The sequence below is a fragment of the Amia ocellicauda genome, chromosome 12 (genome assembly GCF_036373705.1).
Source record: "Amia ocellicauda isolate fAmiCal2 chromosome 12, fAmiCal2.hap1, whole genome shotgun sequence".
Lineage (NCBI taxonomy): Eukaryota > Metazoa > Chordata > Actinopteri > Amiiformes > Amiidae > Amia > Amia ocellicauda.
In genome coordinates, this window is record NC_089861.1 from 29223923 (window position 1) to 29249965 (window position 26043).

The following is a 26043-nucleotide window of genomic DNA, read 5'->3' on the forward strand; positions in this document are numbered from 1 at the left end:
AATAATGTCACGTTTCTGTAGGTCGTATGGAGGGTGATCAGTGCCAAAATTAAAAAGAATGTGATTATGAACATGAAGATGATTATGAATAATATTAACATATAGAAGTAATTCAGAATATACTAGTGCACTTTATTGTATATATTTGGCATGGGGGGAAAAATGGCTGGTAAAATAATCTAAGTGGCTGGTAAAACTGGGCATAAAAAGTACATTTCCCACCCTGTTGTTGATGTGTGATATTATTTTAAGAATGTAATCAAGGAGTCATAATTTCTGAATGTTGTCAGGAAGGTTTTTATTTACACATATTTGCACCTAAAAATAGATCAGTCTCTCATAGGTGAGCCTCATAAGCAGCCATGTGGACGGTGCTGAAGCTGTGAGCAGTGGTCTGCAGGATCTTTATGATTGACCTTTCACTGCACTATAGATGACTGAGGGGTCATCCTCCTCTGGTTTGGTGGATCCATTCCTTAAAAATAAGCAGATCAGAGAACAATGTGTTACATTTTGTGAATATAATCCCAAATTCACTTTGATTCAGCTCAGAGAACAGAAACTAAGGATTCCAGCTGACTGACTTAAAACCTTGTGTGAGTGAGAGTACATTTTGCACTGCCACTCTGTTGTATAAGCATTTCATGTATTTATTCAGTGTATTTATCATAGCAGAACCTACACTGGCAAGTCTTTGGCTGTGTTTGTATACTTGACAGTAAAACATTAGCAAAGTGTTTTGATTAATACTCTGTTCATGAGCTGAATCCTGCTTTGGGCCTTTAGTTTATTGGTTGTGTGGTTAAATTGTATTCAAACATAAACCAAAGAGTTTTAAAGTGGTAACCAGCACCTAACTGTCTGAAATATATCATGACACTGCCTGTACTGACCAGTTCACCCACAGCCTTGGCTAGCTCAATCACATCAGCTCATTTAAACACCACAGACATGTGCAGACTTACCCTACTGGTGTCTTGGCTTGGAAGTGAATGGCAGCGTAGTTGAGATCCTCCTCTGGTGCTGCGACGCTTGGGCCCTTCTCTCCCCCCAGGGTCTGCGAAATGGCTGTATTCTCAAAGAAGATTTCTGCCGCCCCCTTTAAGAAAGTTAGTATACAGTCAGTCCTGCACATGTAATTTTTTGTTTGTCCATTCAAGGAGGACAACACCAGGGAGAGGAAATGTTCAGTTATTGTGGTGTTTGCTGGGAGGGTTATATGGAGAGACTGACCAATAATTGACTCTTTAAACTTGGTTTCCTGCAGTAGTTGTTTGTTGATGAATTGGGGCTGTTTGTGTGCAGTTTGAAATGAGGGGAACAGCAAGAGAGGAGAGGAAAGGGTTTCCATATTTCAGCTTTATCTGTCCTTCATTTAAGCAATATGTGTATTTGTAAAAATGTTCTTTAATGTGCTACTTCCTACTGTGTGTTTACATATATATATATATATATATGTATATCTATGTATATATCTATCTGTCTGTCTATAATCAATGTTAATATCCAAGCCTTTACCTGAGTTCCTGTGTCTGTCTTCTCTCCAGAGGGACCAGGCTTTCTCCTTTGTACAAACGACAATTCCAGATGTAGTCAGGTTTGTTGTGGAATAATCTGGTACAGTGGACTTTGATTCCCAAGTATTCATGAAGTTCTAGCAACCCTTAATAACCATGGTATTAATGTGAATTATTTTAGAAATTACAGGGGTGTTATTTGACTGAAAGGCTCTGAGAGAGCATGCTGGGAAAGCATAATTTACTGAATATAAAGGACTGAGCACAGAGACACTGTTAAATTGGAGAATCATAATTCTTTGCTTTGAGGTCTGTCAGAGGTTACAGTTCATGACATGTGCCAAGCAGTGGTGCTGTTAAAAAGTACTGTCCGCTTCGGCCCGCTCTCTCTGATCACTGGTGGGAATTGTTCTGCGGTGCTCTGAGTGAGTGACTGGGCGAGCCGTTAAAATTAAACTGGTTCCAGCACTGGGCCACTGTGAGAAGCTTAGTTATTTAATTCACCAACAGGTCATTGTTGATAAACCACATAATACACATGCAATACAAGGTTTTACAGTTTTTTTCTGAACCCACTCACCTATTGACCACAATGACAACCACCACCGCTACAATACTGAGAAATAGCACCGTCCCTGACACTGAAAGAATCAGGGCTAAATTCAGTTTACCTGGAATGGAGAAAAATAGAATAACATGTTAAAGAATACTGTTATCTAAATTCAACCCTGGGGTGATAATATAGAAAATGGAAATGTTTTGCAGTCTGTTTTGATAGATATGTTTGACACATGGAAGTGGAAGTGGTTTTGCTTGCCTCTTCGACTAAGACTTACAGATATCCTCACACAACTACTGTTGGCCGGCTTTGACCCCTGCCCATTTCCAGAATTTGTGTACCTCCGCATTTAAGTTCCTCTTCCCTGGCAGTCTGACTGTGACACAGGGCTATTTACAATTGTTGCAATGTATCACTTTATTTGAACATACAAAATACCACCATCAGCAAGAGAACAGAAAACGTCTGATTGTATTTTACAAATGTGCTTGTATTTTCAGACCTGGTTTGATTTCTGTAGGTTGTATAAAAACATATTGTAATATTTCTCATACTATACCTGCTACAGTCACAGATACAGCTGTAGAGTTGTGAGCTCCATGTTTATTCTGTGCTTCACAGTAGTACTGCCCACTGTCTCCAGAGCTGATCTCTGTAATGGTGAAACTCTGCCCTGATCCTTTCTCCCAGACAGCAGCTCCATTGGTCTTAAACCAGGTGTAGTTCTGCACTGGTGGGTTTGCATTGCTGCTGCAGGTCAGGGTGACAGAACTGCCTTCCACTATTTCACCAGAGGGGCTGACTGACACTGAGGTGTTCTTTGGGGCGTCTGGAAGAGAGAACAGTCTGTGAAAAATCCAGGTTTAATTGAACACAGTTTCCAGTCAGTGAAGCCCCCAACACTGCAACAGTGTTTGGCAGCTTTTCAGGCCTGGTTAACATAAAATGTTGTGTGGTACACCCCCACCTCCCACCTGCCCACCCCACTACAAACAAATCTGACTCACAGTCAGAACTGGGAGCTTGTCCTGAGGTCCAGAGCTGTACCATTTTGGTTGGAATATGTATTTAATATTTAATTAAGTTTCTCCACAATTCCATGTCACACCAGAGATTAGGAAACCTGACAATGGTAAGTTTTAATAAAGGGCAGGTAGTATTGTAATTGGTCTCTTCATTCAATACTGCAAAACAGAGTACCAGTTCACAATTAACATTCTCATTATTATTAAGGTTGTAGGATTATTATTTTCATCGCTATACATTAAGACGTTTCAGGTGGATAGTTAATGTATTGATGGAATTCAATAAAACACCTAGTTTCTGATTACCAATTTTCAATTCTGCCGGGAACCCTGGACACTGTCACCTCAGTGAGGTCACTTACCCCTCTGACCTTCAGCCATCACAGCTTCAATTAATGAATACCCTTTAAATTGTATGTAACAGATTTTCATTCTGAGCATTATTTTGAAATGATTTTTAAAGAGAGGCTACAGATGGGCACAGAAGCTATGGTGTCTAGGTGCAAAGTGTAGCCAAAAACAACTTGTGCAAAGGACTAAAACCAAATCTGATTACCCAGACAGCAAACCAGAATAGATCAAGAGTCAATTATATAGATTTTGGGATATACAGTGAGGGAAAAAAGTATTTGATCCCCTGCTGATTTTGTACTTTTGCCCACTGACAAAGAAATGATCAGTCTATAATTTTAATGGTAGGTGTATTTTAATAGTGAGAGACAGAATAACAACAAAAAGATCCAGAAAAACGCATTTCAAAAAAGTTATAAATTGATTTGCATGTTAATGAGTGAAATAAGTATTTGATCCCCTATCAATCAGCAAGATTTCTGGCTCCCAGGTGTGTTTTATACAGGTAACGAGCTGAGATTAGGAGCACTCTCTTAAAGGGAGTGCTCCTAATCTCAGCTCGTACCTGTATAAAAGACACCTGTCCTCAGAAGCAATCAATCAATCAGATTCCAAACTCTCCAACATGGCCAAGACCAAAGAGCTGTCCAAGGATGTCAGGGACAAGATTGTAGACCTACACAAGGTTGGAATAGTCTACAAGACCATCGCCAAGCAGCTTGGTGAGAAGGTGACAACAGTTGGTGCGATTATTCGCAAATGGAAGATACACAAAATAACGGTCAGTCTCCATCGGTCTGGGGCTCCATGCAAGATCTCACCTCGTGGAGTTTCAATGATCATGAGAACGGTGAGGAATCAGCCCAGAACTACATGAGAGGATCTTGTTAATGATCTCAAGGCAGCTGGGACCATAGTCAACAAGAAAACAATTGATAACACACTATGCCGTATAGGACTGAAATCCTGCAGCGCCCACAAGGTCCCCCTGCTCAAGAAAGCACATTTACAGACCCGTCTGAAGTTTGCCAATGAACATCTGAATGATTCAGAGGAGAACTGGGTGAAAGTGTTGTGGTCAGATGAGACCAAAATCGAGCTCTTTGGCATCAACTCAACTCGCCGTGTTTGGAGGAGGAGGAATGACCCCAAGAACACCATCCCCACCGTCAAACATGGAGGTGGAAACATGCTTTGGGGGTGTTTTTCTGCTAAGGGGACAGGACAACTGCACCGCATCAAAGGGACGATGGACGGGGCCATGTACCGTCAAATCTTGGGTGAGAACCTCCTTCCCTCAGCCAGGGCATTGAAAATGGGTCGTGGATGGGTATTCCAGCATGACAATGACCCAAAACACACAGCCAAGGCAACAAAGGAGTGGCTCAAGAAGAAGTACATTAAGGTCCTGGAGTGGCCTAGCCACTCTCCAGACCTTAATCCCATAGAAAATCTGTGGAGGGAGCTGAAGGTTTGAGTTGCCAAACGTCAGCCTCGAAACCTTAATGACTTCGAGAGGATCTGCAAAGAGGAGTGGGACAAAATCCCTCCTGAGATGTGTGCAAACCTGGTGGCCAACTACAAGAAACGTCTGACCTCTGTGATTGCCAACAAGGGTTTTGCCACCAAGTACTAAGTCGAAGGGGTCAAATACTTATTTCCCTCATTAACATGCAAATCAATTTATAACTTTTTTGAAATGCGTTTTTCTGGATTTTTTTGTTGTTATTCTATCTCTCACTGTTAAAATACACCTACCATTAAAATTATAGACTGATAATTTCTTTGTCAGTGGGCAAATGTACAAAATCAGCAGGGGATCAAATACTTTTTTCCCTCACTGTAAGCACTATTGCAATTATATTAAAATATATAGATTTAAGAATTTTGTAGGAAGGTTTTCAATGCATTGAATATTGAGGTTGCATTCCCACTCAGACTGAATGGACTGAAGGCTAATCCCAACCACCCCCCCCCCCCACCCCCCCGAAACTGTTGAACTCAAAAACTGTTCAGACTCTGTGATGACAACAGACAGGATCATGTCATCCTTTGCAGCTAAATTGAATTTCTTGTTCAGCACCTACACTGTACATCCACAGATACAGCTGTAGAGTTGTGAGCTCCATGTTTATTGTGTGCTTCACAGTAGTACTGCCCACTGTCTCCAGAGCTGATCTCTGCAATGGTGAAACTCTGCCCTGATCCTTTCTCCCAGACAGCAGCTCCATTGGTCTTAAACCAGGTGTATCTCTGTACTGGTGGGTTTGCATTGCTGCTGCAGGTCAGTGTAACAGAACTGCCTTCCACTATTTCACCAGAGGGACTGACTGACACTGAGGTGTTCCTTGGGGCGTCTATTTTATTAGCATATTAATCCAGTTAAACGTGTGTTTTTTGTTTAAGTACAAATACATCATATTGTGTTTCTTAAATGACATGAAATAGATATTTAATGGTTAAACTCACATTTGACATCCAAAGTGATCTGTGGAGACTGTACACTTGTATTGTCTTTAGAAGCACAGGAGTAGTTTCCAAAGTGTTCATAGGAAACATTATTAAAGCTCAGTGGGTTTGATGTGGTGTTGTAGGTGGGTCGGCCATCCTTAAACCAGGTGAACTCTGTCTGGTTTGGAGAGCAGCTCTGTGTGTTACAGGTCAGGGTGACATTGTCTCCCAAAATGATCTCATCACTTCCTGTGGACATCATTGTAACTTTCAAAGGTTGATCTTTAAAAAAAATGAAAAAAAAGATTGTCTTTTTGTTCAAATTGTCTCTTGTTTTTATAGTTTTTCTTGACTGCTTGAGCACATTTATCCAAACAGAATTCACTTTTTCAAAACAATTAAAACACAGCCACAAACTGAAACACATTGGCCAAAATGTCACATTTACTTTGCAAAATGCACAAAGACTCTCAAAACATTAAACACATGACACAAAATCAACTAACTCCATCAAAACATACAACTTGTGATCTAATTAAAAGATATTTCAATCATTCATTACGTAATAGTCCAATAAATACCAACTACAACTTTCACTATCCCCTAACATGGTTAACCCACTTTGACATGTCTGTGCCATTTATCTATACTATAATTATAGTATGTACCATACAAGTAAACATGTAATCACAGGATGCACTGTATTCTTTTTTCCTAAAATGATTTTACCATTTCCAATGCAAAAGAATGTCACTCAAGAGCAGGAATATCCAGAACCAACAGGCTATATTTGACCTTTCATTTTGTCCTTTACAAATGCAATGAGGCTGTAGATACAGATAATACAAATACAATACTCCAAGCTGACAAATCAATTAAAACAAAGCAATGTAAAACCAGGCAACACAGGTACAACTATACACCACAGTCAGTCCATTCGTTGTTGTCAATCAGGGCACATGTTTTCATCAAAATCACACTGGATGCTTTCCCTCGCAATGCAGCGAGGAACAAATCTCCTTGCAGAGAGCGGTACACATGGTGATGTGTGCACCCATTTGCACATTCACAGTGGCCCTCTTACCAATGGCGTTCCTCCCTTGACTCCTTGCAGGCGGCTTCACTCACATAAATTACAGTAATGTATGGGGAGTTGCATTGCCCAGCCTCTGTCATAGAAAGGTCATGATTGACAAAATGGTCAATAATTGTGGCACAAATGTAATCTGAAACATTAGCTCTTTGTATTCCCCTTTGAGCTACCACACCACCACCACACATCTGATCCCCTCTTCCTTTATGGGCAGCTCTACCTCTCCATTGTCCTTGCTCTTGTGCATGTACTTGTCCTTGCCCTCGCCCTTGCCCTCAGCCTCTTACTTGGTCCATCCTTCCTTGCAAACAGCTCAAATGTGAGCTCTTTAATGCATGAATAAGAACTGCTTGCTGAATGAACAATTGGGCAAAGACATTTTGCACCCGTGCAAAAGAGGATCACATTCATGGGAGTAATTTGTAGTATGTTTTAATTTGTTTGACATGATTTACTCAACTGAGTTTGTGTCTTTTGTAGAGAGTTGTGTTTACTGTTTTGCAAAACTGTGCTTAACATTTGCATTATGTGTGAAAGCTATGAGAAATTAATTAGTGTTGTACAAAAATGAATACTGTTTTGCTCATTAGGTTAAGATGGAAACTGAGTTGACCCTAGTTTCATTAAAAGTGTCTTAGCAATTGAGAAAAACTGTAAATCAAGATAATTGCTGCACTGTATCTAAATTACAAATTTTCCACTGCCAGTCCCACCACATAAACTTTGTAGTGTGGACTGATGCAGCTCTCACTGCCAACACTGTAGAGCTTCCAGGCCATGGGAAGGCCACAAAGGGCGCTGCTGGGCATTAAACAAAGGAAACCCTGGCTGACTAGTGACACCCAAGCCCTGCATCTGTTGCCCAACTGTATGGGGACACATGGAGAATCCTGGTCACAGCTGACTATGACTCTGCTATGAGACTATACACTTGTATTGCCTTTTGAAGCACAAGAGTAGTTTCCAGAGTCTTGATAGGAAATAGGATTAAAGTGGCCATTCTTAAACCAGGTGAATTCTGTTTGCTTTGATCATTACTGCAATGATCCATCTGCTCCTGGTGAGTTTGCCTGTATCAGTAATTCTTCAAATCAAAAAGTTAAAAATGTGTGAGAAAAGAAAGCATCATTAAAACATTTGATACATTTATTTGGATGTTTCTATTACATTCAAGGGTTGATCTTTATAAAATAAATACATCAAACATTATATGTCTGAGAGAAGGATATCAAATTGGCAAAATGGTTACAATGTTTCTTTTTGACTAAGCAGAGTTTCTTCATAATTTTCCACATTTTCATTGTTTTTCATCACTTCTGCTACAAAGTCACACATACATTGAACGCAAAGCTGAACACATTGATCAGGAAGGAAGTGCATGCCTGTGGATATATGCTCCACTGTACCTTGTAAGAGTCAGATTGGTACATCTGCTTACCCCAGATAATGACATCCCTGATATTTCACTTATATAGGAAGAGGTTAGTATCTTACCAGTAATATTAAGATGGACTCCAGGCACACGAGTGAATGCATTTGGGGATCTGTCTATAATTATTCTGAAGAAATACCACCCGATATCCGTGCTCCTTAAATCCCTCACCTTCAGGGTGCAGTTTTTGTCAGGTCCAATGTACTCCACCCTGCCTGTGTAATCAGTGTCGAGAGATATCCCTCCACTGTGATAAATATATTTAACATTATCATAAGCATTTGCATTTCCATTCTTGAACCACTTCCTCTCTGTCACTCTTGCATTGTTTGGATAAACATATGTACAGGGTATGAACACAGAGGAGCCCTTTAGGGCACAGATCCCTGACACTGGATATTGAACTTCCAGATCACCACACAGAACACCTGCAAGACACCATATCTTCCATTAATACACAGAAAATGCAAAGAAACAAATTAAATAACATTTTATGTAGAAATATTTTGACATTAAATACTCAAAAGCATTTTTTTTTCTTTAGATGCTATTAAACATTTACATATTGCAATATTTCTACTTGTACAAATGTCTATTTTGCATTTATAGTTTGTTTTTTTCAGAGAAGCAAATAAACTGTGTTTCAGGAGGTCAGTCTTACCATGCAGTATTGACAGAGTCAGCCCCAGGAACACAGCTCCCCTCACACCCATAGCTGCTGCTGCTGCTGCTGCTGCTGCACTTCCCTGTGTCTGCTCTCTCTGCCTTTCAATACAACAGGGAAATTGCAGAGAAAGCTTAAAAACATTATCTTATTACTAATCCTTATTCAGTGTATATGTACAGTTATGTAACCATTGTTTTAGCTCTGTATAGTTTATATTTTATATTCATATAATTTGTTTGAGGAATAGTTTGAACAAAGTGTAAACACATTTACAATGTTAATAACTTTCTCTATATTTTATTTTGTATACATTTAAAATGTTTGGTAACACTTTAAGTGTCCATTATAAACAATCTATTAACACATTATTAATTATGTTATTCATTGTTATATGATTATTATTACAAATTATAAATATATTACACAATTTTATTTAAACTTTTTTCTATATTACATTATAATATATTTAATAACATACTTAATAAAAGGTATTATAACATGACATTTTCATGCCGATATTAATCTATTAATCTAATCTATTATAATCTGCCATGTCATTTATTTGCTTCTATTAAACATCTTATAATGCTATTGAATTACATATACTATAAGAACACTGCATTATATGTTATAGCTCTACCTATAAGGTAAGTGTAGTGACCTGAGCCAACCCTACATCTTCATCACCACCAGAGGTCACACTTGCTACACTTTGCCATGTTCTCTCTGGATTCCCCACTCATCTTCAATCAATTATTGAATCATCACTCCCTGCTCCACTCCCTCAAGTCGTGGGTCCCGACCAGATCTGTGGTGCCCGGGGGAGATTGGCGGCCGACAATGCCAAGCTGCTCAGAGATGTCGTGGCCTACTCGAACGAGAGAAGGCTTCCCCTGGTCCTGATGAGCATGGACCAGGAGAAAGCCTTCAATAGAGTGGGCCACAAATACCTGCAGCTTGTGATGGAGAGGATGGGTCTTGCTCTTGGGCTGAGAAGATGGGTAAAGATCATTTACAGCAGCCTAAGCAGCAGGGTCCGTGTGAACCGCTAGCTGACTGAACTATTCCCGGTCAGGTCGGGGGTTCGACAGGGTTGTCCCCTGTTGGCCCTGCTGTATGTCGTCTGTTTGGAGCCGTTCATGCAGACGATCTGCCAGGACACCCGGGTCACAGGTTTCCATCTCCCGGACTCCGGCGGAGAGCAACTGAAAGCCCTGGCCTACATGGATGATGTTGCTGTGGTTTGCACGGACGTGCCGTCTGTGGCCAGGGTGGAGGAACTGCTGGACGGCTTCTGCCGGGCGATGGGGGCTGCTGTCAATAAGGCCAAGAGCGAGGTCTACCTCTCTCAGGCATGGCCTGTCGGCCGGGGCTCGCCAAACGTGTTCCCTGTGAAGCCGTTCATCAAGGTTCTGTGGATCACGATCGACGGGACTAATATGGGCACCCAGACCTGGGAGGAGGCCTTATCTAAGGTTCAAAGGAAGATCCATGGCTGGAGCACAAGGACCTTGACGATGACTGGTAAGGTGCTGGTCGTAAAGGCCATCCTCTTCCCAATACTTCTCTATGTCGGCATGATAAATGGAGAGGCTGAAAAGAGTGCAAATGGTGAATGGCGCCCTGGATGGAGGTAGGGGGTCCCGGACATTGTGCGGCTTATTAAGGCACAGGGGCTGGCATATGTGGTAAGGAACATCCAGAATGTGAGTTTCATCAACGGCTTTTACTTTGCCCGCAGCCTGAGACCAGGCTGCACTCGTGGGATCCCCCACTGTTCTACAGGGCGCTCAGAACCTTTGCACTCAAGTAGGCCTCTACAAAGCTGTGCTGGTCTCCTGGGACTACAAGACCATCTGTTGCCATATGAGATCTACTCATGAGACCAGCAGAATTGAAGATTTTCCTCCCGAAACCTGCCGGTTTATCTGGGCTAACGCTACGCACATTTGCCTCACAAACATGCAGAAAGATGTCTCCTGGATGGCCATGAGCCGGTGTCTCCCCACCCGAGTGTTCATGTACAGAAGGGGCCTGGCCCTGTTTGACACTTGCCACTATAAGGGTTGCCTGGGAAGGGAGACAGAGGTTCACATCTTTAGGGACTGCCCCTCCGCTTGCAGGGTCTGACTCCTGTTATTGCCGTTCCTGTGCGGGCGACCACCCAGCAGATCCTCTATGGACCAGCTAAGGGACAGACATCTTCAACCCTGAGATGCTGATGGCGTGTCGTCTGCGCAGTGAAACAGGCCCTATGGGAGGGACAGAACATCTGTCTCTTCAACAAGCAGGAGCTGGACCCAGTTTTCATTGCGCGGAGAGGCATGGTAATAGTAAGAGACTATGTCAATCTGGAGATCCACCAGAGGGGCAAGGAGGAAGCCTTCAAGAACTCTTCAAGATCTGGGGGAGCTTAGGATCCCGTGATGGGACCCCACCTCCAGGGATGGATACTCCCCTTGCTGGAGCCCGAGTCCGAGATCTTTTATCACTTTTTTAAATTAATGATTGTTTTATAATTTTTTTATAAAAAAATAATTGTTTTTAATGAATTTGTGGTTTTAAAATGCACTTGTTTAAGTTTTGTTTTGAATGTTTGGTGGTTTTGTTTATTTGGTTTGTCAAATGCATTGACCGTTTAAATTTATATTTATAAAATGCATCAGATTGTTTTGTTTTGGTTTGTTTTTTTATGGTTTTGTTTAGTTTATGATTTATCTGGTGCATTTTCCGTTAATTTCAATGCATTTGACCATTTTGTTTAATGCTGTTTTTTTGGCAGTTTGCCATATATTCACAAGATTATTGCTTTAATTTATTTAATGCACAAGTTTGAGTTGATTTGGTAATTTGGTTTCTTTTTTAAATCACATTAAGATTTTAAAAGTTTTAAGTGATTTTAGAGCTGTTTCTTTTAACAAATTTTAATCATAAGCACTACAATTTTGTGTTTAATTTTTGAAAATCTAAAATACTTCACCTAATAAACAGTATCTTTGAATTGTGATATGTTTTTGCTCTAAGTCTATTCTATGATATAGTATATCATTGTGTTCTATTTGTATGTTTCTCATTACATTGCCAGGTATTCTGACACATTACAAAGAAAAAAATAAGGTCGGCAACTTTTTTCACTTTTTATATCCCGTTTCCTTATGAGACTAGTGAAGGCTAAAAAGTGATAATAATAAAAAGAAAGGAATGTGTCAATATTGGTCTCTTAAAAGGAACTATATAGAAACAACTTATTTGTGCTATTAAAATAAGTAAACTGAATATGGCACACAAAGACTGTGCGGCAAAAATTAAACTGCTCTGTAGTAAAAGCCATGAAACCGGGTCTGATTACATATTCCTTCTTTTATTGTTATTCTTAGTTTTCTCTCTGGATTAGTGTCCTGGAGAAGGGTTATCAAGGAAACACATTTCTGTGTTAATATTTCTGTTATGTGCACATTTTAGGTATTCAACATACTGATAATGGCAAAAATGATTAAGGTTTAATTAAAAAAATAGACAGTTCTTTGTCTTTGGTTAAATCCCTCTCACTTTGTAACTTTTACTAGTAAGTCAAATTGAGATTTTAAAAGTTGGTACATGTGAGACAGAGCCAAGAAGGTTTAATTCAGACTGTAAGTTGTTTATGTACATGGGTAAATTACTTTTGCTAACCTAGTATAGTACTATATACCAATGGTTTATTGTCCTTCAGGCTAAATTATTTTGTATACCAAACAATGGTGAGTGATGTACTTAAACTAGTGCTAACCATGCTCTGAAACCAACCCATAGAGAACAAGGTTAAATCTGGATTAATGGCAAAGCACAGCCATAAACTGTCAACATAATCAAGCCCGGGTAGAAATATAGATGTCTAATTATTCTGAGCACTCATCTTACATTTCATAAAGAAAAGCATTTCATTCTAAGCAATTGTTAGGTGTATACTACGTATTCCAGTTAGTTCACTGTAATGACAGAAATGAGAAGTTCAATTCTTTAGCACACTCACAGAAAACCATTTATTTTTAAACAGTTACTAGATAGCCAGTTTAGGCCTTCATCTTAGTTATTTCTAATATCAAGAGTGCTTAAAATTATTAATTCAATTATATATCTTTGTTCCCCCTTTTTCTTACTGCTCTCATAAAATAACATTTTATTCAAGCAATAACAGGATAGCCTAAATATACAACATATCTTAAAGTACAAGTCATCTGAAAGCTGTGTACGGTCTCAATGCATTTGATGCTGAGGATTATGTAACTGATTAACTGAAAATGGTCAAAACAGTGGACTTTTATTGAATGTTAAATTTGACAGTGTCCTCTCTTAAGGACCTGCTGTCTGGGGGCGTTGCTGCTTTGGGTGTGTCCAGTGCCATTTCAGATAAGAGAGGCTCTGCAGGACAAGCAGGACAGAGACCTGTCTCACAGACACTCTGCCTGCTGTGCATCTCCCTTTCCCCTCTCCACCGCTCACAGCTGAACTATACTCTGAATCTTACACAGAGCGCTCAGCTTCTGACGCTGATGGCAAGACCGGGCCTGGCTCCGAGCCTGAGGAAGGCCATGAGGTAATTCAAACTTATTTAATTTCTATACTGTGAAATGTCAGATTGACACTGGACAGAAACACCCCACCAAGACTGAGTTTTCATGTTTCTGCCCTTGTGTTACAAGTCACCTACAAACTGTTGACAGAGTGGATGAGGGTCTACAGCAGAGGTTCCCCATCCTGTGGTTGTGACAAAGTCAGGGTGAGTTTTGTTTAATATGTTTTTAAATTATTATTATTATTATTATTATTATTATTATTATTATTATTATTATTAAATTAAGTAAAAATATGATTGCTTAATATGTTTTGCATTAGTATTACTATTATTATACAGTATTTGTTATATATATATATATATATATATATATATATATATATATATGAATTTGTAATTAAAAATATGATAAAATTATGTCAAATTAAATCAAAAGTATAAACCACATTAATGTACACTCACCTAAAGGATTATTAGGAACACCATACTAATACTGTGTTTGACCCCCTTTCGCCTTCAGAACTGCCTTAATTCTACGTGGCATTGATTCAACAAGGTGCTGAAAGCATTCTTTAGAAATGTTGGCCCATATTGATAGGATAGCATCTTGCAGTTGATGGAGATTTGTGGGATGCACATCCAGGGCACGAAGCTCCCGTTCCACCACATCCCAAAGATGCTCTATTGGGTTGAGATCTGGTGACTGTGGGGGCCAGTTTAGTACAGTGAACTCATTGTCATGTTCAAGAAACCAATTTGAAATGATTCGACCTTTGTGACACGGTGCATTATCCTGCTGGAAGTAGCCATCAGAGGATGGGTACATGGTGGTCATAAAGGGATGGACATGGTCAGAAACAATGCTCAGGTAGGCCGTGGCATTTAAACAATGCCCAATTGGCACTAAGGGGCCTAAAGTGTGCCAAGAAAACATCCCCCACACCATTACACCACCACCAGCAGCCTGCACAGTGGTAACAAGGCATGATGGATCCATGTTCTCATTCTGTTTACGCCAAATTCTGACTCGACCATCTGAATGTCTCAACAGAAATCGAGACTCATCAGACCAGGCAACATTTTTCCAGTCTTCAACTGTCCAATTTTGGTGAGCTTGTGCAAATTGTAGCCTCTTTTTCCTATTTGTAGTGGAGATGAGTGGTACCCGGTGGGGTCTTCTGCTGTTGTAGCCCATCCGCCTCAAGGTTGTACGTGTTGTGGCTTCACAAATGCTTTGCTGCATACCTCGGTTGTAACGAGTGGTTATTTCAGTCAAAGTTGCTCTTCTATCAGCTTGAATCAGTCGGCCCATTCTCCTCTGACCTCTAGCATCAACAAGGCATTTTCGCCCACAGGACTGCCGCATACTGGATGTTTTTCCCTTTTCACACCATTCTTTGTAAACCCTAGAAATGGTTGTGCGTGAAAATCCCAGTAACTGAGCAGATTGTGAAATACTCAGACCAGCCCGTCTGGCACCAACAACCATGCCACGCTCAAAATTGCTTAAATCACCTTTCTTTCCCATTCAGACATTCAGTTTGGAGTTCAGGAGATTGTCTTGACCAGGACCACACCCCTAAATGCATTGAAGCAACTGCCATGTGATTGGTTGATTAGATAATTGCATTAATGAGAAATTGAACAGGTGTTCCTAATAATCCTTTAGGTGAGTGTACATAGTAATACAACATGATACATATGATACAAAAAACATGTCTTAGTATATTAGGGGTTGGAGACTAATTTGACCATGTTAAAATGGTGTAAGGTTTTGAAGCCCTGGCCTACAGAGTCATTTTAAACCCCAGCGCACAGCATTGTCTAAGCCCTGCTACCTGCTCTCAATGCCGTTGTTAGCTCTGTATTAGACAAGTGTCTAAAAGTTGCATGAATAGATTAATAATACCCCTGTACTACTGGTAAACCTTTAAGTTTACATCATACTTTGTGTAAGTGTTGGACTATGTTGAGGGTGAGCCTATTTGTTTCTGTGTCTGTGAAATAAGCCATTTTACAAAACATAGAGTTTTTAGTGATTTTTCAGAGTTTCAGGGTTTAGTAGAATGCAGTTTTGGGTCGTATAAATATGACGTTGTGCTTATTTCTGTCTGCTGTATGTGTTTCCTGAAGACTGATTGCATTTTCACTATGTAGTTTGCAGATTACTCCCAGAAGTTATATAAATAATTTTACAAAACTTAAAATTTGCAGTAAAATACCATTTGTGCTTATTATATCCTTGCAATGTGGTCCCTATTTCTGTGTTTTGTATGTGTTTCATGCTTGCAGTTGTCACCATGAATTTGTAGGTTTGACAAATAAGGTATTTTCAAAGGAATATAAACTTAAGTGTTTCTCACTTTATTTACAATAGATACCTGATGTACTTTGTTGCCAGAATCAGGTATAACTTTGAAAAAGAAGCCAACAGTGAAAGACTTAATAGAATATATATGGAATATGCTGGAAATGTTATGGAATGACATTACTCCGTACAGGTCAGTGTTTCTTTCTGTCCAATGTTGGTGTTGTGAACCAGAAATTAATTACAAGTATCTGTACAACATTTTGTGGAGTATCTTTTTCTACTTCTGACTATGTTCCATGTTGTAAAATGCTTGTTTGTCACAATAAAAAGTAGTAATAAAGGGCATTTATTCGAAAGGGGGGCTGCGGGGGATTTGACCTTCCTAGGGGGTGGGCGGCCTTCCTAGGGGGTGCGGGGTACTTGTACCGCGTCACAGAATAATTACCATATTGATGGGTTCCGAAGGAATGTGCAGGGTGGTGGGGGTCTTCAACTGTTTTTCAAACCCTCCAAAACATTTGTCTTTAAGCCAGACTGATTCTTTAGTAAAATAGCTATTTTTCTCTATACGTGTGAAGCTCTAAAAGAGTGCTATGTATACCCTTCAGATTCTTTAGAAAACATAGATATTTGTCCCTACGCTAGTGAAGCTCCAAAAGAGTTCTATTAAAGCCCTCCAGATTCTTTAGTAACATAGATACTTCTACTTAAGCGAGATCCGCGAGGCTGTCTCTTCAACAGGGCCAAAGCTGTTACCTCTTTCAAATGGACAAGGGTTATGTCAGTCTGGAGCTTTTTGAGCAAGTGGGGGTGGCGAGGAGATGTCTACCTCTTTAGTAACCTCGGATCGGTGAAGAATTAGTATATTTGGGGGCGGAGTTGACAGGGCACTGAAGAAATAGCCTATCACATTAGAGTTTGGTATGAAGAATTTAAATATTTGGCGGCGGAGCTAACAGGGCACCAGAGGAATGTACAAGGGGGTGGGGGGTCTTCAACTGTTTTTCAAGCCCTCCAAAAGATTTGTATTTAAGCCAGACTGATTCTTTAGTAATATAGATATTTTTCTCTTTACACGTGTGAAGTGATTCTGGGTCTTCAGCATGTCCGACTGTAACTGCACCACTGCCTCTGATGTTTGAAAGTCACGACTGGGAAAGTGCTCTATCTGTGAATCATAGTAGAACTGTAATGACTCTAACTATGACAGGGTACAACAGAATTGTGTTTAGGAAAACACGCTATGCCAAACAAATTAGCTTTTTTTACGATGCTGAACCTATTTTTATGGATCCTGAGGATGAAAATGAATATGTTACTAAAATTGATTTCTACGCCCAGGATTGGTCAAATTAATGAGGGTTTTGAGGTCTTGAGGAAATATGTAGAGTTTGACTCTGTTAAAAAGAGACTTTATTTCAACAGCGAGGACGGGCAAAAATGTGGCGGGGGTTGGTTACATGCTGCCAAAGACATCGACAAGGACTTTGTCGACATTACCCCCACGCCCCCACCCGTCTAACTGTGATGTAATACATGACGTAGTAAAAATATTGTATAAAAGTAGCCACCCCCCTTGCTCTTGGTTTAGATTAAAAGAGCATGTCTGTTACGAGACTCTACAGCCCTCTTACGAACGAGGACCTCCCTTGGTCCTACAATCCTGACATTTTATACCAGCCTGAGCGCTCTTACCGCGGCTACCCGCCACTACCTCAAGACGAAACAGCCCGCTGTTCAATGGAAGTAACGACTAACACCACTGACTCCCCGGCTCAAGAGACCCCGAACATCGCTGCTTTTGTGGCGGCATCTCAGGAGAGCTGTACTATGGCTCTAGAAACACCTCAACCAGCGCTGAGCGAACCAATGATCATCAAACCTGCCGGGGGGCGTGACGAAAGCGACGTTTTTAGACCAAAGGTCCGCGCTGAAGTAAGTAGAATTATTAAGAACACCCCAGTGTATATACTGAATGCTCTCATTGATGGAGCCCTGAAAGAAGTCTGCCTGGGGTGTGAAGTGAATCATCCTAGCCAGATGAGACACAGCTGTCTGTTTGAACCAGAAACATATTATTTCCATCTCTATTTCAAGGATTTGTACAAAAAACTGAACAAACCTTGGTTGAAACCAACGCTAGTCAAAGCATTATCTTATCATCATCTGCATGTCTGTCCTGTGCAGGTCCAGAAAATTATAGATGAAATTTAGTTGGAGCTGAAGAGTACAAGGAGAAGGAATTTGATCTGTACGAAACTGACTCAGAGGCTGAAAGCAACTGAAAGCACCTGAAGATGGGGAATGTTCTGGATTGTTTCTGTAACTGGATTTGTTGCCAACAAACCGCGACAAATCTGAGGGCCCTATTGTACAAAGTATTGGAAAAGAAAGTGGCCGACGAGCGCCTTTTCTCTACAGCTTTGACTGTCGACGATGCTCAACTTTCAAACCTGGAGCATTTAATGGATGATGTGAAAAAGACTGAGGGGTATGAAAACTGGGCGGCTATGATCGCTGTTGCAAGGAACGATGTTAGACCATTTCATCAACATTTATATAATCTTTTACAAGTCATGTTTAATGAACGGTTGTTTATTTTTAAAATAGCACATATTATTGTTTTATACATGAATGTAATCGATGTGTGTACTTACAAAATAAAAGCCGGTGTAGTAGTGGATATAGAGCAAGTAACCAATCAGTTGATATCTTTTTGTTTAAATAATGGGAAAAATTGCTGTATGTGTTATACTTTTCTCAATTGCTTAAAAATGGGTTTGTACTCTGAAAATGAATAAAAGAGCCATTTTCTAAATACTTTGGTCATTGTTTTTGTGTGCTCTTACAGAATGTCTCGACAAGCTCCTAGGATGAAGGATTTGTACTACAACCCCGCCAAAGTAGGGAGTTTGGGGGGTCGGAAGGGATTCCGGAGAGGGCTGTCAGAGCACGGTATTAAGGCAGATAAGATAAGTGTGGCCGAGTGGTTGTCTGCGCAAGATGCTTACACCCTACATAAACTGGCTAGAATTAACTTTAAAAGAAATCGTGTGTATGTTTCAGACATAGATTCATAATGGCAGGTGGATCTAGTGGATATGTCAAATTTATCAAAACATAATAAAGGGCACACATTCATGTTGACGTGTATAGATATATTATCAAAATATGCGTGGGTGCGAGTGTTGAGGAATAAAACCGGCGTTGTTGTTACGCAGGCCTTTAAAGATATACTCTTGCAGGGGCACTGTCCTAAAAAACTACAGTCTGATAAAGGTAAAGAGTTTCTCAATAGAGAATTCCAGAATCTTTTGAAAAGTCACAAAATACATCATTTCACCACAGGAAACGAGCTTAAGGCCTCGATTGTGGAGAGATTTAACAGAACTATAAAGACAAAAATGTGGAGATACTTCACAGCTAACAATACTCGAACGTATCTCGATAGAGTTCAAGAGTTTGTGAATGCTTACAACCACAGTTATCATAGAAGTATTAAAATGAGACCTGTAGAGGTGGATAAGAGTAATTATTTTAAGGTCTTTAAAAATATCTATGGTCCGTTTAAAGCCTCAAAGAAACAGATTTACAAGTTCAAAGTAGGAGTAAGAGTTTCAAAGCTACGGAGACCCTTTGTAAAAGATTATGAGCAAACTTTTTCGGATGAATATTTCACCATTACCAAACGTGTGCCTCGAACCCTGCCGGTGTACAGGTTAAAAGACTACGACGGGGAGTCTATAGAAGGTACTTTTTATGAGGAGGAGTTACAAAATATTGTAGTGGGGAATGATAGCATATTCAGAGTAGAAAAGATTTTAGGGAAAAAAACTGAAAACAGGAAAAAATTTGTACTGGTAAAATGGGTGGGGTGGCCTGAAAAGTTCAATAGCTGGGTTTTGGCTAGTGCGGTGCGGGATATACGGCCGGTATACAAGTGAAAGCTCATGGGGGATCTTTCATTATGGGTCATGAAGATGGAAGAGGGAGGATTCTATGTGACGCTGCCTAGTAACGCGTCCCTCGACATTTATCCTAACAACACCATTTCTAGTTTTACGGTCAAATTTGTAAAACCTATAGAACTGTCGGGGCCCTGGGAGGTGGGGTTGTCGGAAATACAGTACCCCCACACTTGGGCTGTAGTACGCGATGAAGACTCGGTCTTTTCAATTTTGGACGTCGGAATTAAAAAACAGTGGACTTTTATTTATGAAAATATTGAAAAATTATTAGAAGAGATGAACAAACAGATCTCTGGAGGGAAACAACCTTTCAGATTACATTACAGTTCGATTAAAAATAAAGTTTACATGGAGTCCGCATCTACGATAAGAATTAAAACCAGCGGTAACCTAGGCCGGATTTTAGGGTTTTACGCCAACAAGGAGGATGAATTTAAGGATATAATAGCTCTATATTCCCCGCTGATATCCGCGCAGGATTTTACACCCTTTATATCTACACGGACATAATTTCACACCAGATGGTGGGGGATAGTTACGTCCCCCTTTTAAGAAATGTACATATTAAGGGTAAAAACAATGATGTGGTCACAATTACTTATGACAAGCCACACTACGTACCTGTCTCCAAGACTCATTTTGACAATATTACGATCGATGTGAAATCGGATCAGAATATTGACATACCCTTCCGTTTTGGTAAGGTTATAAGCAAACTACATTTTCGACCTGTGAAACATTGTGTACACGGCTAAAATGACTATCATGAGGGGTTATGTCGATCCTAAAGACTATGTGAACTATTACAAAATGCAGGCCGGTAACGGTTTGCCAGGGTTCGCTGGGGCTAATGTGATGTATGGGAGCAGAATAGGTGGACTCTTTCGAGGACTTTTCAGGATGGCTATGCCTCTTCTCAGGAGAGGTTTTGATATAGCGAAACCAGATCTTAAATCAGCCGCCAAACACATCGTAAGCGATGTGATCAGCAGCGCTATGGCCAGATCCAACAACAACGATAATCAGGAGGGTTCGGGTCTAATGGTCCTGGCCGTAAAAGACGACGCCCACCCGGAGGGCGGAGAATGGTAGCTAACAAAAGACAGAGACTTACTTTTTCAGCGACAGACCGTAGTAGAACTCGTAAGAGTAGGCAGCCAAAAAAGAAGAAGAAGACCGTTAAAAGAAAACCTAAAAGAAAGTCAAGAACCTGTTCGGGATATATATTTTAATCATGGCTTTTGTACACAACATGTCGGAAGAATGTGAGAAATCAGAACTGGATCTGTTTATGGTCCCTTACACACAAACGAGTATCGATAAAAGCATCTATGTGGAGATTCCGCCTCTTTCGGCCATTTCAGAATCCACCCCTCTGGAATTTTTCATAACCGGTAATGGTGAAGATTATTTAGATTTGAATAATACCCTTATTTTACTCACTTGTAAAATTGTGACTGAAGAAGGACAGGCTATCGAGAGTTAGGCCAAAGTGGGGGTTATCAACTACCCGGTGGCCACCATCTTCTCGCAAGTGGATGTAACCCTGGGGGATAGACTGATAAGTCAAAGCAGTAATACATACCCCTATAGAGCACTGATGGAGTGTATACTTAATTATAGCGAGGAGACTCTAAACAAACAGTTCAGCCCCGGGCTGTTTGCCAAAGACACACCGGCCGCCATGGAATTCAAGGATCCAGGTGGCACCAACGCGGGTCTGAATAAAAGAGCAACATTTTCTACAGCAAGTAAAACAATTGAGCTTTTTGGTCATGTTCATTCAGACATATTTTTTCAAGAGAAACTGATGCTCAACGGGGTTGATATTAAGATAAAAATGATTCGGAACAAAAATGAATTTTGTCTGATGAGCGATGATGATGAAAAATATAAACTCATTATTTTATCGGCCTCTGTCTTTGTTAAAAAGGTGTCTGTTTCACCGGCTGTTAAACTAGGCAACGCTCAGGCTCTAATGACCACTAACGCCAAGTACCCCATTGAAAGAGTCTATATGAAAGTTAACAGCATCGCGGCAGGAACTCGTGTTATGAATCAGGAAAACCTCTTCCTCGGACAGCTCCCAAAACATGTCATTATCGGGCTGGTGGATAATGACGCATTTACATGGTCATATACAAAGAATCCATTTAATTGTAAACATTATAATGCAGAATTTATAGCTTTGTACGTTGATGGCACGCAGGTCCCCGCCAAACCTTTTCAACCCGATTTTGAAAATGGTTGCGCGGTCCGTGAATATTACAGTCTAGTTCTCGCTACAGGGAGACATCTGAAGGACCAGCCTCTGCTGATAAACCGCGCTGAATACATCAACGGCTACACTTTGTATGCCTTCAACCTAACCCCCGATGAAGAGTGCGGGCAACATTTCTCCCTGGTGAAAACAGGAAACATGAGACTGGAAATACGTTTTAAGCAACCCCTAGCCGGTACTGTAAATATGGTTGTGTACGCCGTGTTTGACAATATTATAGAAGTGAATCAGAGAAGGAATGTGCTCTATGATTATTATTAACCATGAACACCAGAGAGCTCACGGCTGTCATGAACTGTAACCCCCACACTAAGAAGTTGTTTCACGGAGTCTATGCCTGTGATCAGTTACCTGAATTGAAGCTAAAGAACTTACCCGCCATGTTTATAATTAACACTCACCCTGAAACCATGCCCGGAGAGCACTGGCTGGCTATTTATCTGACAGAAGATCATCGCGGCAAATTTTTTGATTCTTACGGAAACCCTCCAGATTTTATTCATTTTCCAGCTACGATCAACAACTTTTTAATAAACAATTGTAAGGAACCGGTTTATAACTGTCGCCAAGTGCAAAGTCTACAGACTACAACCTGCAGTCAACACTGTGTGTTTTTCTTATATCATAGAGCTAAAGGTCTCCCCTACACAAATGTTATGACGCTGTATGGCCCTGATTTAGGAAAAAACGATAAAACTGTGTCCTGGTTTGTTCAAACATTGTGTCCTAATAATAACTATGTTAAATACCTAACATGCAGAATGTCTGTTCTTGTAAAGATTTTAAAAAATGTCATGCGTGTTAAAGAAAAGAAAAGCTTTAATACAAAAGCATTTTTATTTGACATAATCCTATATAATCATTACATTATAAAATGTAAAAAAAAAACATTACAGAATAAGAATATATCATGTTGTAAAAATTGTGTAATACATGTCAAAATATGGATATACAACGTAATAAAAGTATCAAACGTTACATACAAAGACTTTGCTTTTCCCCTTTCCAACTGCAAGTATGCATTTATACCGTTAATAAGGTGTCCATCTATGTTTTGATGCAGGTTTCATTCTTTTCTTTCTGGCGGGGGGTTCAACCCAATCACTCTCACCGGCCTTATAGTGGCAGATTTTGTTACAGGTGGTTTGGTTAGGGATTGTTGATTGAGGTATGTTCAGACACGCCAAAGCTTGGAGGAAATCTCTCCACCCCGTAGGCCTCCTACTATCCAGAATCTTATTATAACTCGTTACATTCTTGATCAGATCAAACATGTGCGATCCTTTAATCACCCGACCTTTTGAAAATAAATGGTTGGTTATTCCAGGAGGTCACCCGCGGGGTGTTAAACATTTTATGTAGAATATATTTTGCATTTCTTTGACTTCTTACAGGCGTGCTTTTCAATACATCTGATAAAACCACATCTGCCTCTACAGGGTGTTCTTCTTCTTCTGTTTCAATAACCGCACTACTTTCAGAAAGCTGCTCTTTCTCCGAAGGCAACATTAAAGTTAGAGTACTCTGGCTTTTTGCACCCTGTTTAACGATACTCAGATATCTCTGTAAGGCGGCTGTATAAAGCTGTACTTTTTCATAAGGGTTTAAATCGCATCGCGATAATATAGACTTCATTTCAGAGTCTAGATTATTTTCCACAGTCTGTCGGAGGGATTCTGCAGGCGGCAGGGTTTTTGTTAGTTTGTCAAGTTGTTCTTGAGGTACCAAAAACATTTTTTGGGTGTATTCCATCGCTACTATACAGATCTGGAAGCTAGAAGGTTGGTTAAGAAAGGCAAGGCTATGCTCAAGAGGGGTCCGATAAAACCACCTTTCTGGTTAATAGCCTTTCTCTTCTTTTTAACGGATAACTTCTTGTTAGTGAGGATCTTTATAACAGAGTTTTGTTGTTTTAGTTCACCCAGTTGAAAAGCTGTTAAAGGTATATTGCCCCATAGAACGTTTAAGGCGATTTCACATAAAGGCCAACAACACAGCTTTCCTCTGACGAGGATTACCCTCATATAATATCTTTAAAAGCGGTAGGTTTCTTCTTATCCTAGCTGACATTCTATTTTGTATTTCTTCTCTTTAGCACGTAGACTACAGGTCAATCTGGGGGCAGTAAACCCGCTCTGAGTCGATAGTCTTCAGGAGTTTGCGCTTTTAAATCCACTAGCAAGTATCCGTAAGGGTTTTTAGTCGCGTCTTCGAACGATTCCAAAAAGAATTTAGATTGCCTGGGGTACATTTGCCGGGCCAAAGTGTTCAACTGCAGCTTATCTCTAGGATTTTTGAAAAGAATAATATAATTAGCATTTAAATTGATCGTTCGACTCTTTTTACCTTGAAAAAATAAATTTTGAACTAGATAGACGATGCTCAAATTTCTATGGTGTGTATATTTTGTAAAAGCTTTCTCCACTTCGCTATTGTCACTAGCCGTTTCCATGAGATCGTCTATCACTATTAAATTGCATTTGTCACTGGGTAACAAATCATCATCACAAAGCGATGCGGGGACACCTTCCACAAATTTAAGATTTTTAATTTTAACCATTAGCTCATCGTACAGAGGTTGCCAACATGAGTAACACCAAACTATGTTATCGAGAGTTTGTGTTATAGCCGTTGCAGAATTCTCTAAAAGCCTTTTAAGAAAAAAACTTTTACCAGAATTGGAAGGACCTGATATAATACATGAAAAGGGGTGTTGAAGTCTGTTATCGAATCCCCCGTCAATATCCATAGGGTAGTGTATTATAGTCTGGTAAAAGAACTCTTTTGTTGTACACTCCTCGAAACCTTTTCTGTAGTGGCCTGTTTTCGAGAGTGTACACCTTATTATTTCGGACGATCTGATTTCCGGAAGTAATCACCTCTTGAGGTTGAATTCCTTGATCTAGGCCTGCAACATTTTGAACCAAAGTCATAAGAGACTTGATATTGATCAGTTTCTTGTTAGTGTGATTCAAAGTTATACCAAAAAGCGTGTCAGATTTTTCAGAGAAATGCCAGACCTCATACACTTTACCGACTCTGTATCCTTTCTCAATCACTTTATTAAGCTCCACGCTGCACCACACCCCTCTCATCATCCTCATGCGGACACTCCACAGTCTGGTTTTCAGTTTCAACGCACGTTCTACATAGCGGAAACATCAATTTTCCCGAAGCTCTATAAGGCAAAACTGGCAAGAAAAGACCCCTGGGTGGATACATCGTGACCTTGATTAAGCCAAAGTATTGCTGGAGATCGAGAAAGTCGCAATAAATTATGGTGGGGTGTCCTACGGGGTAAATTTTTGTCTTGTTGACAAAGGGATACAGGCTAGTGAAATCATAGTAATCTATTCTCTACTCAGCCTTCGCCTCGTAATGTAAACAGAGTGCGCCCTCCGAACAAAGTGTCTCTCGGTTCGAGACGTTCAGGAAAATCAAAGGTTTTCATAAACGTTCATACACTACCATCCTGTTTTTTCATAGCCGTCCACTCATGTTCCCACATCACTTTCATAGTTAAACCATAGGTGTTTTTTAGAGTCTCGATTCTTTGTAAGAAATCAAAGTGCATATCTCCACAGATTTGATGAGTGACAGGATTTAAAGTGTTTGCGTCAAAGCACCGAGGACAACCGTGGTAAATACAACCGGCAAACTCATAAGCCGTACGAACCACATTTTCCTCTGAAAAACCATCCAGAAAGTAGGGACCCATTCTAACCTCGCCATAATTCAAAGCGTGTCTGATCAAGATGTTATGATTGTCAGACATATTGGATTGGATGGAGGCCGTAGAAAAACTCTTTTGTCGGCATCTGTAATTGTCGGGC

General features: G+C 40.2%; 1 protein-coding gene across 2 annotated transcripts in view; it reads right to left on the reverse strand.

The window, feature by feature from the left end:
* Positions 1–297: 297 nt before the first annotated feature.
* LOC136764873 (B-cell receptor CD22) overlaps positions 298–26043 on the reverse strand; it is a 35397-nt gene continuing 9651 nt past the window's right edge. Inside the window, exons 2-9 of one of the 2 annotated variants that reach the window (XM_066719234.1) lie at positions 9090–9189; positions 8491–8856; positions 5922–6185; positions 2636–2905; positions 2098–2188; positions 1519–1564; positions 966–1099; positions 298–475 (exon numbers count right to left, since the gene is read on the reverse strand). In XM_066719234.1, coding sequence (XP_066575331.1) covers positions 406–475; positions 966–1099; positions 1519–1564; positions 2098–2188; positions 2636–2905; positions 5922–6185; positions 8491–8856; positions 9090–9141 — 1293 coding nt within the window. In that variant the 5' untranslated portion in view covers positions 9142–9189 and the 3' untranslated portion in view covers positions 298–405. Of the gene's footprint in view, positions 476–965; positions 1100–1518; positions 1565–2097; positions 2189–2635; positions 2906–5921; positions 6186–8490; positions 8857–9089; positions 9194–26043 lie in introns of both variants that reach the window. The other variant, XM_066719233.1, reaches the window with a different exon arrangement.